At 47.1% G+C, this 16,821-nt stretch overlaps 1 protein-coding gene across 1 annotated transcript; it reads right to left on the reverse strand.

Moving 5' to 3' along the window:
* Window positions 1–3,713: 3,713 nt before the first annotated feature.
* Window positions 3,714–5,901, reverse strand: LOC136545478 (small ribosomal subunit protein uS5x-like). The gene is made up of 2 exons (XM_066537495.1): window positions 5,128–5,901; window positions 3,714–4,097 (listed from the first exon to the last, which is right to left on the reverse strand). The coding sequence occupies exons 1-2, from the start codon at window positions 5,803–5,805 to the stop codon at window positions 3,936–3,938; spliced, it is 840 nt and encodes a 279-aa protein (XP_066393592.1). The 5' UTR covers window positions 5,806–5,901; the 3' UTR covers window positions 3,714–3,935.
* Window positions 5,902–16,821: the final 10,920 nt, after the last annotated feature.

Raw genomic sequence — 16,821 nt, forward strand, 5'->3', positions numbered from 1 at the left:
GGGCTTCACCATTAGGAAGATCGACACCACACTATTCACCAAGAAGCTTGATGGGCATATCTTCATTTGTCAAGTATATGTTGATGATATCATCTTTGGATCATTAAATGAAGACTTATGCAAAGAATTTGGTGAATTGATGTCGAAGGAGTTCGAGATGTCCATGATTGGTGAGCTTATATTCTTTCTTGGTTTTCAAGTCAAGCAAATGAAAGAAGGCATCTTCATCTCTTAAGAGAAATACACAAAAGATCTTCTCAAGAGATTTAAGATGGATAAATGTAAGCCAATCAAGACACCAATGCCTATCAATGGACATCTCGCCTTAGATGAGGGAGGTAACCCGGTTGATCAAACTCTCTACCGCTCTATGATTGGTAGCTTATTATATTTAACCGCATCTAGGCCCGACATCATGTTTAGTGTGTGTATGTGTGCTAGATTTCAAGCTAGTCCTAAGGAAACACATTTAATTGCCATAAAAAGAATCCTTAGGTATCGTCCGGTCGACTCCAGCAGGGTCCGGTCAGTTCATTTGATCAACAGACTATGTTCGATGCGACCGGACGCTGGAGAGGTCAAGTGACCGGACGCGTTCGGTCAGTACTGACCGGACCCTGAGGGTTCAGCGTCCGGTCGAGTCCAGTAAGGTTCCAGTAAGGGTTTCATGCGACCGGACGTGTCCGGTCAGTGCTGGCCGAACCCTGATAGCGTTCGGTCAACTCATTTTTACTGGTTCGCGGGTTGAACTGACCGGAGCATCCGGTCAACTTGACTGGAGCATCCGGTCACCCCGCAGAACCTCATAACGGTTCGTTTTTTAGGCTGCCTTATAAATAGAAGCTCCACTCTTGTGTGGAGTCACTTTTGCTCATTCCAACAGCTGAGAAACATGTTTGTGAGTGCCAAGAAGAGCAAGGTCCTAGTGAGGTGATTGAGATTTGAGAATCCAAGAGAGTAGCCTCATTAGTGAATCAAGAGTAGTCAAGTGTGCATCCATCTTCTCATTAGGCTTCGCGTGGTCAAGTGAGAGTTCGTGCTTGTTACTCTTGGTGATCGCCATCACCTAGACGGCTTGGTGGTGATTGGGAGTTTGGTGATCACCCGGCGGAGCTTGTGGGTGACTCAACTCAAGTTGTGAGCGGCTTTGGTGATTCGCCGCGACGGAGTGTCGAAGAATCAACCCGTAGAGAGCACTTGATCCTTGCGTGGATCAAGGGGGAGCTACACCCTTACGCGGGTGCTCCAACGAGGACTAGTGGGGAGTGGCAACTCTCCGATACCTCGATAAAATATCACCGCGTTCCTCTCTCTTTACTTTGGGCATTTACTTTGAGTATTTACTTTGTGCAATTTAATACTTGTCTTTACATTCATAGAATTGCCATGCTAGAGTAAGTTTGGAACATAGGTTGCAAGTTCTTTATGCGTTAGTTTGATAGAAACACTTTTCTAGGCACAAGGGGTTAATTGGGCTATCCGTAGGATTTGATTATTGTAAGAAAATTTAGAATTAGCCCAATTCACCCCCCTCTTGGGCATCTTGATCCTTTCAGTCATCATGGTCTTGTGCCCACATCGCGGTAAGGTGTGGCATGGTGCCATTGTGCTGGTCATGGCAGCACTATTAGCATGATGCTGGTTCGCCAGCCGTCCTGTGCGATGTGGTTTCTGTCGTGGTCTTCGTCATCACCTTCTGATCTCCTGGGGCCGTCGTACAGTAGTTGGTAGCCACTCACAGGTCGTCGATCGCCGGGTTTGCTTGTGGAGTTGGTGGACACGATCACAGGCTCCGGGGTCATGGCTCCTGCCGGTTTGGGTGGTCTCTAAGTGAAGACCTTCGTCGTGGATCCCATCCCGTGGTGGGTAGAATCGTACATGCATCTTGTTGGACTGTATTTGAATGATGGGTCGCCGTACTAACGGGCACACGGACAAACGGGACAAGCTAATCAGCCTGGGCGTTTTTTACCGAAAACCGAACACCGAACCGAACCGAACCGAAAAGTCGGTAGTTCGGTTTTTCGGTTCGGTTTCGGTTTCCAGTTCTGTGAAGTTCGATGTTCGGCTTCGGCTTCGGTTTCTATGCCCATACCGAACCGAAATACGGAATAAACCGAAAAGTCTGGAACCTATTTTTTTTCCTGTTGTTTATCAAAACTGATGGAGTATTGTGGTTTATTATCAAGAATGAACTGCAAATTTGTAATATTTGATTTGAGCATTGAATTGTTAAGTTTGTAACAGTCTTGAGTCTTCAAATAATGTTTGTTGTTCTAAATCCTGTCAAGAATGAACTGCAGTCAATTCTAAATCCTGTCTGTTGTTTTATTGCATCGATTTATTCGGTTTTAACCGAAAAACCGAACTAAAAAACCGAACCAAAATTGGTCGGTTTTTGGAATTTCAGCAAACCGATCGGGGGTCATTTTTTGAAAACCGAAATTTTGGAAAACCCGAAAAACCGAACCGAACCGTCGGTTAAAACCGAACGCTAGGCTGACAAGCTAAAGGTCAGCCCAGCGTCGGCGGTGACCTCCAAAACCAACCTCCGCCGTGTCCAGACGGCCACCATCCTCTTCTGTCGTCGTCGTCCACCGCGGCAGCTTCCAATTGAAATGGTACAGCAAGCTCGCGAGGGCGAGCTCTACTCGTTCGCCACCCCGAACGCCAACCCAGGACACATCCGCCGCCCCGCCCCGAACGGCAGGAACTCCACGTCCGCGCCACGGAAGTCGACGCTGCTGCCTCGGAACCTCTCCGGCGCGTCCCAGTGTGCGGGCCTGCGGGGTCCCTGCCGACCGCCCACGTCCGCGTTCACCAGCACCGTGGCGCCCGCGGGGACGTAGAGCCCCAGCACTTGGCACGGCCTGCGGCACTCGCCGGATGCAGGCGGAGGGTCTCCTTGACGACGGGGCTCAGGTAGCGCAGCTCGCTCAGAGATGCTTCGGTTACTGGCTCCTGTGAATGTTGCCCACCGCCTTAAGACGGGCCTTCTTGTGATCAACCTTGCGACAGTAATGGTTTGGCCAAGTGCACATGTTGATTGCTACAGGAACTCTCTTGCTGATGCATCCAGACCCAGTCGGGCGTTGCATCCAGAATTCCAGACCCAGTCGGGCGTGGAGAATCGACTGGAGATTCTTTGTGATGATGCCCCAGAGTAGATGGGACAACTACCATTTTTTGAAAAGAAACTTTTATCCCACAGGAGTGGGTTCGAAGCAGCCTCTCCGTAGATTTTATGGGAGAAAGACTTGTCTCGGTTTATCCCTTTCCCAAACCCTCCTCACGTGGGAGCCTCCGGCACTGGTCTGCCCTTTTTTTATATATTTCAGACTCTTCTTATCTTTCTTGTTCAGCTCTGCAAGGAAGTCTACCCTCGGGCAAATTATCTTCATCTAACAAACATCTATTGTCCGTCTTCAGATCAAAAACATGCCTCTTGTTTTGATGATCGGATATTGGTTGGGAAGAGGCCTAGCTGATCGAAATAGAGCAGGACAAAATTTGAGATGTTCAATGAATTGATCCAACTTCTTCAAAACTAACGAACAGATCTTATCATGTATTTAATAGACTGAGCCTGCAGAATCGCTCTTTTTCCAAAACAGAGTCGGGTGACATTTTTTCAATTGGCAAAAGATGGTTCAAAAAGTTTTAGTATATTATTTATACGATTTAAAGATGTACAAGCAGCACGATAACTCATCTCATGTTGAAGACCACTGTAACACAAGCGGAGGACAGATTTCATCACAAGCTGGCTGGGCTCAATGTCTCAGCTCAGGCGTTCAATACACACAAAAAAAGACATCAATATCTTAGGTGCATACCTTGGTTCTTCATCATAATTCAAAATCGAGACATTTAAAATAGGTAGCTACTACAGCAAACTCCTTTTCTCGACACTTGAACAATTTTAACTAAGACATTTAAGCTTCCACAGTCTCGGTAGGGGCCTCGATCAAAAGACCCTTTGTCGGCTTAGCCAAAAGGTCGGTGAACTCCTGGAACGGGGTCTTGATATACTTAGTCTCAGTCCAGAACTCAGGAGTAAGGAAGCCATAGGTCTTCATCAGACAATCAAAGGTCGCCTGCAATTCACAAAAATGTGAGCGTGATAATAAGCTAGTGAGTAATGAAAATAGACAGTCTACATCCATACATTTACTAAAGCTATACTCAGATAGGGATCAAGTGATTAGCAATACCAGGACATTTAGGGATCAATTGATATGATATTCCACCTCAAAGATAGATATAAAAGAAACATGGAATCACAAACTTCATGGAACAAATAATTGTAAGCAACCAAGAGTTCATTGGAACGGTTAGGTAGCTTAAAATCATGAAAAGCAACATGTAGCTTACACACTGAAATTATCTTCAATGACCAAAAAACGAGCATCAAAACATGAATGGAGTCACAAAATAAGCAATGGTTGGAAAAGGTACAAAATTTGTGTACAAATATAACAGGGCATGATTTGCATTGTGCAGACATGGAAGGAATGAGTGCATAATTCAATATAAATTACAGATTGCACAGAACAAGAAATGCACACAAGAAACACAACTCTGTATCAGTCATTTACTGGTTTCAACACCATCTGTAATAAGTAGTGTTATGGTAAGCAACAAATAACAACTGCAAGAGTGCAGCACTGGGCAGAGCCAGCCCTGTTCCATGCTTTCACTGGACAGCAATTATTTTCTGTGATTTCCATTACAAATTGATGTTCATATGTGAAGGTGAGGCATGGTGTAGACGTGTAGTAGAGATGCAATCAATGGAACTTTGTGCTGAATCTGCCACTGTGCAACAGTGACCCAATAGCAATGCCACCTTATTACGAATTCTTTGTAACAAACCATTTCAAATCAACAGTTCAAATTTCCGAGTTACTAGAACAGAAGACTAATATAGGTGGATAGCTACACTAGGTAACTTGAGAGTTAGAAATCTGAATATACCAAGGGTACAAATCTAGAGCATAAATGGACACTAAAAATCGACGACAAGATGCGCAGATTACATAACTGCCGACGCATAGTATATGGAGCAACAAAGCCAGCAATAAGTAAACAATACAGAATTAGACAAAGATCTAAACCGGGGTATACCTTGACGAAGTTACCGAGTGTCTTGGTGGAGCCACGGGACGAGGTGAAGACGTCCTCAATGCCAGCGAACTGGAGGACCTTCTTGGGCACACGGGCGGCGACGATCCCGGACCCCCTAGGCGCCGGCACCATGCGCACGGTGACGGACCCACACTTGCCGGTGACCTTGCAGGGCACGGTGTGCGGCTGCCCGATCTTGTTCCCCCAGTACCCCCTCCTGACGGGCACGACCGAGAGCTTGGCGAGGATGATGGCGCCGCGGATGGCGGTGGCGACCTCCTTGGCGCACTTAACTCCGAGCCCGACGTGTCCGTCGCAGTCGCCGACGACGACGAAGGCCTTGAAGCGCGTGCGCTGCCCGGCGCGGGTCTGCTTCTGGACGGGCGTGATCTTCATCACCTCGTCCTTGAGCCCCGGGACGAGCTGCTCCACGATCTGGTGCTCCTTGACGGGGAGCGAGTGCAGGTAGATCTCCTCGATCTTGTTGATCCTGCCCTCCTTCACGAGCCGGCCGAGCTTGGTGACGGGCACCCACTTCTCCTCCTCCTGCTGGCGGCCGCTGCGCCGGCCGCCGCGGCGCCCGCCACGGTCGCCGCGCCCGCCGCGCCCGAACCCGCGGCCGAAACCGCCTCGGTCGCCGCCGCGCTGGCCGCCACGCTCGCCTCCGCGGTCCGCCATGGTTGGGTGGGTTGGGGGGAAGGGGTCTGTCGCCGGCGTGGCGCGCTGGGAGCGGTGTGCTGGGCAGCGGCTGCGGCGGCGGCGCGAAGGGTTTGGGAGGGCGGAGGGGTGGAAGCTGGCGGCGGCTTATATACACCGGGGTAGTGGATTAGGGTTTGGCGAATGAGAAGTTGGGCTGGGCCGTGAATTGTAGTAAGCTCCGGTGGGCCAAGAATGGATGGGATCGGGCCCAGAGTGCATTGGATATGTGGGCCAGATTGGTAAAGGCACAGATTATGGGCTGTTGGCATTTCGGTTACACGTGGACTCATTTGCCGAAGTGCACTGCCTGCGAGGTTGAATGGACCCGTGAGAGGATATATTGTGGGCCACAAGTGGGACCCCCAATGCGTCTCGGGTCAGGTGTGGTCGTTCAGTGCTTTCCCTTTTCACAACTGTTCAAGCAGTAATATAGCTTTGCAGAAGCAACTGCTTTACACAACATCATAAGACCATTTTTTTTCGTGGCGTAGCACGTTTTTCATTAAGTAGAAATAGAGTTTATTTAACAATATAAAGCTTGGATGGTAATTGGTGATTACCGAGCCAAACACGGTTGTGATTACAGAATAACTACTTAGCGACCATAACGAGGAACAAACATGGCGGCAAACACCAAAGCAGGCCCTGAACTAAGCAGCTAAAGAGCGTCTTGCTCCAAGCCAGTGAAATCCAACGCCATGGACATCAGAAGACCATCTATTGCTATTCTGAAGTTTGGCATCTGAATAAAAAGTGATAACCGTAGGCTGTCCGAATGCCATCCGGTTGCATTGGTCGATGATGGCATGCAGGCTGAGCTGATCATGCCATATCTTTGTGGATAAAATGGGAGCAAATCACGCTACTATTTCTCTGTCATGTGAGTGATTGTGACTGGTACGAGAGAGACCGAAGGAAAGCTCGTAACCGAATTGCCCTGTTTATCCAAGCTTTTGCTTTCTCGGGGAAACTGTCAAGTGTGGGCTGCCTGCCTGCCTGCCTGCCTGCCTGCTTCCTGAAAAAAAGTTGCAGGGGCGACCTGACGAAAGCTACTCCTACCTGAATGGCTGGATTTGTTGCTGTTCCGCGCAACGCAAGGTTTCTGAGTATAGAAGGCAATGTGCAACTAACCGTGCAAGTGATCATCAATCATAGTATGCTAGAATGAGACTGAATTAAAAAAAACATAAATCTTAGTCAATTCGGTTTCATCATCTATTTCTTTTTCTTCGAAAGCGGCCTCTTCGGATAAAAGGAAACTTTGAGCTTATTATAACAGAAATGGGCCAAACTCAAAAACTTGAAAAATACTCACCCCAATCATTCAGCTACCCAAGAAAAGGTTTGGGCTAAGCACCCAAGGTTTGTCAGGAGTCAAGAAACACCTAAGCAGTGCAAATGTCCTTGTGTTAGCATACAAGGACACGGTAGTTCATAACATTTTATTTGTCGATTTTAGTATGGGTATTCCTAGCGTCTGGATGTCCGGACACGGCGTCCATCCGGACGTAGGTCCCGTGTGCGTCCGACGAACACAGCTCCCTTTACTCCGCTCCCATCCCGCTCCAGAGGTAGCGTCCGTCCATCCCGGAGCTCCCACGCTTGCGCCCCGACGGACGCAACTCCCTCAGAAACGTCCCATCACGCTCCCCGTCCCGACAGATACGCCGCGGCATCCCGTCCCCGCCGCTCCTGTGTTCGCGGCCTTCATCTTCACCACACCACACCGCTCTTGTGATGACGATGAAGTGCTCAACTTGGAAAAGAAGATAGAGAAAAATAAAACCCTATGGAGATCAAGGCAAAGGTTTAAATAGGGGTTTTGTTTCGGTGATCAAGACATTATAGAGAGTGTGACCACATTTAGGATAGATAGCCGTACTACTAAGAGGGGTTCTTAACTAGACAATTCGGTCATCTAGTGCCACTAGGTGTTGGACTTCATGCATTGCATTTAGGCCTAGTGCACATCAGAGAGCAAGCGAAAAATATTTATTGAAAATGTTTTGAGAAATGCTAACTTGGCTCTAACATGTTTTGGGAAAACATTTTGAGGGTTAGCAACGCTTGCAAAGGAGTGTTAGACTGCGTGTGGATCGAATCGAGAATCGAAAACGCAGCTAACGGAGGTGTTTGCCTCCGTTTGGTCACCGCCCTGGGTGCGGCGGTGCACCGCCTTGGCCTGTCCAGTGACTGGCTAACCGTGGCCGAGAGCAGCAACTTCGGGGTGGTCACCGTCCCTACCGGTGTACACCACCACTGGCACGGCGGTGCATCGTCGTAGGGCGTCCGGTGCCTCCTTCACTTTTCGGCAGAGAGTAGAGGCAACCGAGGGGGGCACCGCCATGGTGATGGCAGTGCACCGCCCTATTTTCAGAAAGGGCCGATTTCGGGAACTTGACTGGGATGGTCACCGCCACCCCTAGGGTGGTGCCACCGTCATGCCATGTCCGATGACCAATGGCTAGTTGGGAAGTGACCGTTGGATCACCGCCACCCCAAGGGCGGTGTGCCACCGCCGTGTCTGGTGCCCCCGCGTAGACAGCTCTAAGGGATACAACGGCTCTATTTGCTTGTATGGCTATAAATAGAGGATGTGGCCGGCCTTGGCCACTCTCTTGGCACCTCTTACACTTGTGCACACCCTTTGGAAGCTGAGCAACACACTCCACTCACTTGTTCACTTGATTTCATCATCTTGAGTGAGATTGGAGAGCCTCTAGTGCATTACATTGAGTTGCATCATCTTGTGGCACTAGTTAGGTGATTTGGGCTGGTTGTAAGCTTGTTACTCTTGGTGTTTGTCGACACCTAGAGGGCCCGGTGGTTGGAGGATCGTTGAGCGAAGTTGGTGATTGTCTCCGGCCTCGATCGGTTGCTTGTGAGGGGTCTTGTGCTTTCCCCAGCGGAGCGCCAAAGGCAACTCTAGTAAATTGCTCGTGCCATTGAGCTACGTCGCTTGTGGGTAGGTTCTTGCGGTGTCCAATTATGTGGACGAGGTTCGTGCAACACCTCTTAGCCGCCGAACCACCAAGTGTTGGTCGACATAACAGGGACTAGCGTGCCAGCAAGCACGTGAACCTCGGGAGAAAAACCTTGTGTCTCTTAAGTGATTAAATTTCTCCCGATGATTGGTTGCCTCCACATTGTGATTGGTTCATTCCTCAACGCGGTGGTATAATCACCCTACTCACCCCTTTACATTCCTTGCAAACTAGTTGTCAAGCTCTTTAGTGTAGTTAGTCTTTGAGAGCTTGTTTGTTTGGTTAGTGTGGCTCTTTAGTTAGTCTTTGAGAGCACACTAGCTTAGTGAGTAGTGACCTAGAGCTTGTTGTGTGTACTAGTGATCATAGCAACTAGAATTGTTGAAATAGGTGGCTTGTAACCCTTGTAGAGCTAGAGCAAAATTGCATTACGCCGCTTGTTGTACTAATCAATTGTTCTAGTGCCTTGTAGAGTTTTTAAATAGGCTATTCACCCCCTCCCCTGTAGCCATATTGGGACCTTTCAAGTGGTATTGGAGCCGTGGTCACCGTTTAATTGAAGGCTTAACAACCTCAGTGTCAAAAGATGGCTCAAGTAGTGTTCAACCATGTGAGGGGCAAACTACAGTTCTTTGATGGCACGTGCTATGATTATTAGAAGAGAAAGATGAAGATGTATCTTGGTTCAATAAATGATCAAGTGTGGGATGTGACCGAGAGTGACTATATGATTCTCTATCCCACCAATCTCACCAACCATGCAACACAATGGCTCTCAATACCATCTACAATGCCATTGATTCTCAGGTGTTTGAGCAAATCAAGGATTATGAGAAAGCTAGTGAGGTGTGGAAGAGATTGGAAGAGACCTATGAGGGCACCCTGACGGTGAAGAGTGCCAAGTTATACATTCTCAAGGATAAGTTGACATGCTTCAAGATGAAGGATGATGAGAGCATTCCGGAGATGTTCTATCGATTGCAAGTGATTGTCAATGATTTGAAGGCTTTGGGTGAGAAGATCAATGATGATGATGTCTCTCACCGATTCTTGTTGTGCTTACCTCCAAGATTTGAGATGTTGAGATTGCTCATCATAAGGGGAGGATTGAAGGAGCTTATCCCTAACCAAGTACTAGGTGATGTCATAACACAAGAGACATACCGTGTGGAAAGGGAGGGGCTTGACAAGGATGAGAAGAAGGAAGATGAAGACAAGAAGAAGAAGAAGAGTGTAGCATTCAAGGCTAGCTCATCATCCAAGAATAAGAGCAAGTCCAAGAAAGAATCAAGTGATGATGAAGATGCTAGCAACATTGATGATGAGGCCATGGCTCTCCTTGTGCACAAGATGGACAAGTTCATGAAGAAAAAGGGCTATGGTGCAAGAAAGAGAAGAGATCACAACAAGGAGTATGTGAGGAGATGCTACAAGTGCAAGAGCCCGAATCACGTCGTAGCAGATTGTCCCTACAATAGTGACAATGATGAGGATGAGAAGAAAAAACATAAGAAGGAGAAGAAGGAAAGGAAGGAGAAGGGGAAAAAATAACCTTCCAAAAGAAGAAGAAGGGTGGAGGTTATGTGGTGACATGGGATAGTGATGGCTCTTTGGACAGTGATGATTCTAGTGATGATGATAAGAAATCCATCAAGAAGGCACTAGCAAGCATCACATTTCGGTCCAGACTCCTGAAGAGGAAGGTCTGGAGTGGCACGAAGACGGTGAAGGGTCGAGATGGCGGACTAGAGGGGGGGTGAATAGTCTTTTCTAAAATTAATCATGTCGGCTAACCGATACAAATGCGGAATTAAAACTATCGGTCTAGCCAAGACTATACCCCACTATATATGTTCACTAGCACCTTGCAAAGATAACAATTATGCAACTAAGGTGCCGGGCTAGCTAGAGCTCTCCTAAACAATTCTAGGAGCAAGGTCACACAAACCTATGCCACTAGTACTTTAAACAACAAGGGAGCTCCTACACATGCTAGTAAGCAAAAGCACAAAGCTAACTAAGCTCACTAGCAATGCTCAATAACAAGGCAACCAATGCCTAATTAGAGAGCGCAAATACTTAGTTACACAAACTAAGCAATGTGACTAACAAGGTTACTAAAACCAAATTAGCCACGCAAGGGAGCTACTTCTATGCTACACAAGCAAAAAGGTAATTAGCAAGCTACACAAGCTATCTAATTACAAGAGCAACTACACAAGCTTAATATGTATAAAAGTAATTGCAAGCTTGTGTAATGGGGATGCAAACCAATGGGAAGAACAAGGTTGACACGATGATTTTTCTCCCAAGGTTCACGTGTTTACCAACACGCTAGTCCCCGTTGTGTCGACCGCTCACTTGGTGGTTCGGCGGCTAATTAGCATCACCCGCTAAGCCCGCACATCGGGCACCGCAAGAACCTACCCCTTGAGTGAGGGTAGCTCAATGACACGCTTTACTAGAGTTGCTCTTCGTGGCTCCCGTGGGGCGAGCACAATGCCCCACACAAGCACTTCTCCGGAGCGCCGCACAAGCTTCTTGCGCGCTTCGACGGAGACCACCACCAAGCCATCTAGGAGGTGGCAACCTCCAAGAGTAACAAGCACCACCGGCTTGCAACTCGATCACCTAGTGCCACTCGATGCAACCTCACGATGCAATCGCACTAGAATCGCTCACTCACACAATCGAATGATCACTATCAAGTATATGTGTGATGGAGGGCTCCCAAGCACTCACAAGCATGGACACTAAGTCCCTTGAGGTGCTCTACACCAGCCATGGCTGAAGGCCACTTCTATTTATAGCCCTAAGGGCTAAACTAGCCGTTATCCCTTCACTGGGCAACGGTCGGGCCGACCGGATGCTCCGGTCGTGTTGACCGGACGCTGGACCTCAGCGTCCGGTCGCTCGCAGACGACCACGTGTCTCGGTTCCAACGGTCACTTGACTTGACCGGACGCAGCAACTTCAACTGACCGGACGCTGAACCCCCAGCGTCTGGTCATTTCCAGTAAGCTCCCGAGCATGACCGGACGCGTTCGGTCGAACGCGATCGGACACAGCCAGCGTCCGGTCACTTTCCAGCTACTGCTACACTCCACGTCAGTGCGACCGGACGCAGCCTACCAGCGTCCGGTGCATTCAGATCCAGCGTCCGATCAGTTGACCGATGCCAGCATCTTCTCCATTCTCTTCACCCTTGCTCAAGTGTGCTAACCACCAAGAATTTACATCCGGCGCAATAGAAAATAGACATTCCATTTTCCCGAAAGTGCCGAATCCCACCGAGAGGGACCCAAACCCATCTCAACCCTGCAAACACCACCGCCTTTGTAAATGTGCCAACACCACCAAGTGTACACCACCATATGTATGTGTATTAGCATTTTCACAATCATTTCCCAAAGGATGTTAGCCACTCAACTTGCCACGCCACTCGATCCTAGCGACAATACAAAGTTAGATCACTCGAGTGGCACTAGATGACCGATATGCAAACAAGTTTGCCCCTCTTGATAGTACGGCCATCTATCCTAAACCCGGTCATAAACTTCTCTACACACCTATGACCGGTGAAATGAAATGCCCTAGGTTATACCTTTGCCTTGCGCATTCCATTCCATCTCCTTCAATGTCGATGCAACACATGCACCAACACGATCAACAATGATATGATCCACTTCATATCATCACATGATCATATTGGTTCATCGATCTTGACTCTACTTGCTCTTCATCGTTGCCATCGTCCATCGGCGCCAAGTCTTGCTCAAGCTTCACCGCCACGCGGTCCATCACTCCAAAGCCTTCAACTTGCCCTTCACGCTTGCAACCGGTCCATCAAGCCAAGTCTTGTCTTGATCTTCTCCACCTTGATCACATGACTCAATGTCATGTCTCATGTGCATTTAAGCTTCTTCATCATCACATGTGTGAGCTTTGCAACATCTCCAAGCCATTTTCACCTTCATGGCATATGTTGCTCACACACATGTACCTGTGGACTAATCACCTGTGTATCTCACATAAACACAATTAGTCCACCTAAGTTGTCACTCAATTACCAAAACCAAACAAGAACCTTTCAGACAGGAGGAACCCATATCCTAGCAAGCGGGAGCCTGGGAAACTCCAGCGAGCCAAAGCGAATCATATCGATCGAGCCCGTCATGCCAAAGATGGTGGAAAGATGAGCCATCTGATGACCAAAAGCGTGAACACACGACGTCCTCCCCACGGACGGTGCCAACTGTCGGTGCGAAAAGTGACCAACAAGTAAATATTTATAGTTTTGCCACGCGTTGTGATCGGATGTGGCCTAGCACTCAATGGCATAGGATTTATACTGGTTCAGATAATGGGCCCTACGTCCAATTGAGGTCGGTCGATGACTTTATTCCTGAGCCTAGGTGCTCGAAGTTTGTTGTGGGGTTACAAACGAATAGGAATGAGAAGGGGGGGTTAGAGGCCCGGTCGGACTCTGAACCGGGTGGCCGAGAGTGACGGGGGCTCTAACATATGCTAAGTATTGGAGCGTATGCTTTATGTGTCTCTAAAGCTTATTGAGCTATTATGCTCTCGAGTTGTCGAGAAAGTCTTTGAGAGAGAGAGCCAACCTCCCTTTTTCAGGAGAGAGCGCATCCTCTTTTATAGTTGAAAGAGGTGGCCTTACAAGTCAGAGAGAAAGTGTATACGTGTGCTGCCTAGTCTTATTGCCCACACCATCGGGTACGGGTAAGTCTGGGCGCTCGGTTAATCGAAACCGATCGATTCGGTTCTTCGGTTCTTCTACTAATTCGGTTACCTGAGAAGAAGGGACCGATCGGTTACTTTGAAAATGTAGAACCGAGGAATTTCGGTTTCGGGTAATTCGGTTCGGTTTCGGTTCTAACCGATGCAACCGAATTTTTCATGAACCAAGAAACAACCCATTCAATTGCAAATTTTGGTAGCATTTTTTCTGATTTTCATGTAGTCAAAAGGGACAATTTAAACAGCAATGCGGCATAAAACAATAGTACAACACATATATGTTATTGTTCTCTCAAATATTCAAGCATAGAGCAATATTCTAGGGGCCTTTACATAGTTCGGTTATTTCAGGTCAATTCAGTTAATCGAGTGCTAGAACCGAATTAACCGTAATAATTTTGGTTCCTAGGAACCTGGAACCGAACCTAGGACCGAATATTTCGGTTTCGGTTACTTTAGTTTCAGTTCTAGTTAGTTCGGTTCAGTTCTTGGTTTTTTGTGCCCAGATTGAGGTACGGGATGGCTGCCAGCGCCCACAATATTGTTTATGCTCAGACGCGTCTGGTAGGCTCTACCGTGTTTGCCTGGTACAGCAAATGTCGGCGCCCATAATATTGTTTGTGGTCTGACGCGTCTGTAAGGTTGTATAGTGTCTGTCTATCATGACCTGAAGGCACCGTCTTGCAGGTGCGCATGGTACGGTCCTCGGTATTGCGGTTGACTTGAGCGCCTTATCTTATCTGCTCCGCCTGCTACCTAGGCCCACATCGAGCGGGCGTCCCCGGTCGATCGTTCCCAGTCATCCCTGACCGTGTTGGTCGGGAAAGAGCAGTGAGCAGAGGTCTGGCGTATCCTTGGTCGGAGAAAGAGGTCGGGCGAGGTGGAGCCCGCGACCCAGAGGTCGGGCGAGTGCGGGGCCTGCCCCCAGAGGTCGGAGGTGCCGGTCGAGGACTGGATCATGGTCTTGGCTTGTTATTGTGTATCTAGGCCGGCCTAGGAGTGTGCTATCGTTGCGCCGCCTGCTGGACCGAGTTTTGTAGGGAAGCGGGTCCATTGGGGACCCCGGTTTATGAACCTGACATAACCTAAATAGGATCACAATATAACTTGGTGTCTCTGTGTGGCTCTTGACCAATCATCCAGTGATGCTTGTGTCTACAAACTTTTCCCAATAGCTAACATATATGTTTTCCCTAGCTCATTTTGAGCTCCCCTGAACCCATGGCTATGCTATACATACAGAGAGAGTAGTGAAGGGTTTGAAAGCATTCGAAGTCAAGATTCTCTTTTGATAGTGTATACTTAGTGTGTGCAACTAGTGTTCTTGGCTTGGAGTTAATCAAGTGAAGGTTGAAGATTTGTCACTCTTGGTTTTTGCCAGCACCTAGATGGTCTATAGTGAAGACTAGGTGATCTTTCTAGTGGACCTATATTGTGGGGAGTCTCCTAGAGTGGAGAACAGGTATGCGCTAGTAGAGACTTGAATCTTGGTGGTTCAAAGGAGCGTAATCGAGTTTTGATGAGTCTTTAGTGTTCCGACGTAGATTAGAGGTAATGAAAATTACCCTAGATGACTTGACCACGAAAAAGATATTGTTGTCGCTTGTCCATCTTTTCAATTCTCGCATTTCCATTCATATTTTAGTTTGTGCTTTGCTCTTTGTCTGAGTGCAAGAATACTATGTCGAAAGTAGGATTGTTTCTCCATGCTAGTGTGTGCTTAGTCATAGGCTGTAAATTCCGCAGGTAAGGACATTATCTTAGTGCGATATTGAATAAGAACGAGTTCACCTTTGTGGCCCTAAGGATCTATATCTTAGTGTGTCTATTTGCAATCCTAAGGTTGTTGATATAATTTTTAGAGCCAAATTCACTCCCATCTCTTGAGCCATTCGGTCTTTTCATAGAGGCTTGAAGTAAAACAAAAAACAAAAATACAGCACAGAGCATTATGTTTGTTATGTTTACTGTCCAAAATAAGTGATCTTTTAGCTATGAATCTAGACAAGCATTTGTCCATATTCATAACTAAAGGGTCACTTATTTTAGGACAGATAAAGCATGTGGAAAGCCATCTCCGATTTAACACGTGTGCTCGTATTTTAGCTAATTATTCAGTATTGATGCTCGCATTCTAGCTAATTGTTCTATAGTGATACTGACATGCCTATCAACAGCGAGATGATTCTACGTGCATGTACATGTGAGTATCTTTATATATCAATCAAAAAAAGGATGGCCCAAACAAAAGTAGAAAAAAAGGAGCTACTTGAGATGTTTTTAGTAAAAGGGCAATGTAGAGGAAAGTTCTTGTTCCTTTCAGCAAATTTGTGCCAAAGGCAAACTATACGTTTGCACAGGTTCTCTCTCCTTGCAATACAATCGGCTTGTTCGCTGGTTGGTTTCTGAGCTGATTTGGATTAGCTGATGCTGGTTTGTTATGAGAGAAAAACACTGTTGGCTGGCTGGTTTGGGCCGGCTGAAACCAAACAAACTGGGTGAATGTACGTTTGCGGTGCGGTGAATAGCAATAGATTAAGAGTGACCCTAGCCGGGTCAAAGAATTAAATAAAGTGCCCTATTGAAAATGCCAGTATTTATTAGCTGTGTCCTACAGCAAAGATTTCCTAGCTTTATTTCATCCATGTCATTGAGTGGACATGCAAAAGTTTTATATAAACAATAATGAAGCCCAATGCGTGTTCTACTAGTACATTACATTACAGTTACAGTACTAGTAGTACACTGGATTCTGACTGCCAACTCTTTTCAGTGAAATACTGACATGTGCTCTATTACCTTCTTTTCCTTTTCATTAGCTATTCATTCATAATTGCGCTATTCATTCAAAAGTTTTATATACAATTCATTTCTATATCTGAAATTCCCGTGTTAATGTGAGCCTAGTGCCAAATCAAAACAAACACACATGACCGTGCCTCAAATAATCTGCGCCCACACTAGATTTGCGCCATCATTATAACCTGCCTAACTCTACCACAAAAGGAAGAAAAAAAAGGCACAAAATTGTTCCTCCTTTTCCCTGAGTGAGATCAATCAAAAGAGGTAATCATGTGTTTAGCCACCCATTCTGCCTGCCTCGGCGAAAATCATTGCAGGTAATGATGGTCACTGGATGCATGCCATGCCATGCCATTTTTACAGGATTTTAATTAATAAGATAAACTCCTCATGACAAACAGAATAGATTCATTCTGCCGTAGCAAATGGTCCATCCAGAAAAGAAAAGATA

This window comes from Miscanthus floridulus, chromosome 3 (genome assembly GCF_019320115.1).
Source record: "Miscanthus floridulus cultivar M001 chromosome 3, ASM1932011v1, whole genome shotgun sequence".
Lineage (NCBI taxonomy): Eukaryota > Viridiplantae > Streptophyta > Magnoliopsida > Poales > Poaceae > Miscanthus > Miscanthus floridulus.

What these genes read in the sequence shown, in the direction of transcription:
- LOC136545478 (XM_066537495.1), bottom strand. Translation starts at nt 5,805, where the DNA reads ATGGCGGACCGCGGAGGCGAGCGTGGCGGCCAGCGCGGCGGCGACCGA. An exon ending in CACTCGGTAACTTCGTCAAG is followed by an intron (nt 4,098 to 5,127) that starts GTATACCCCGGT and finishes TGTGAATTGCAG; the next exon opens with GCGACCTTTGATTGTCTGAT.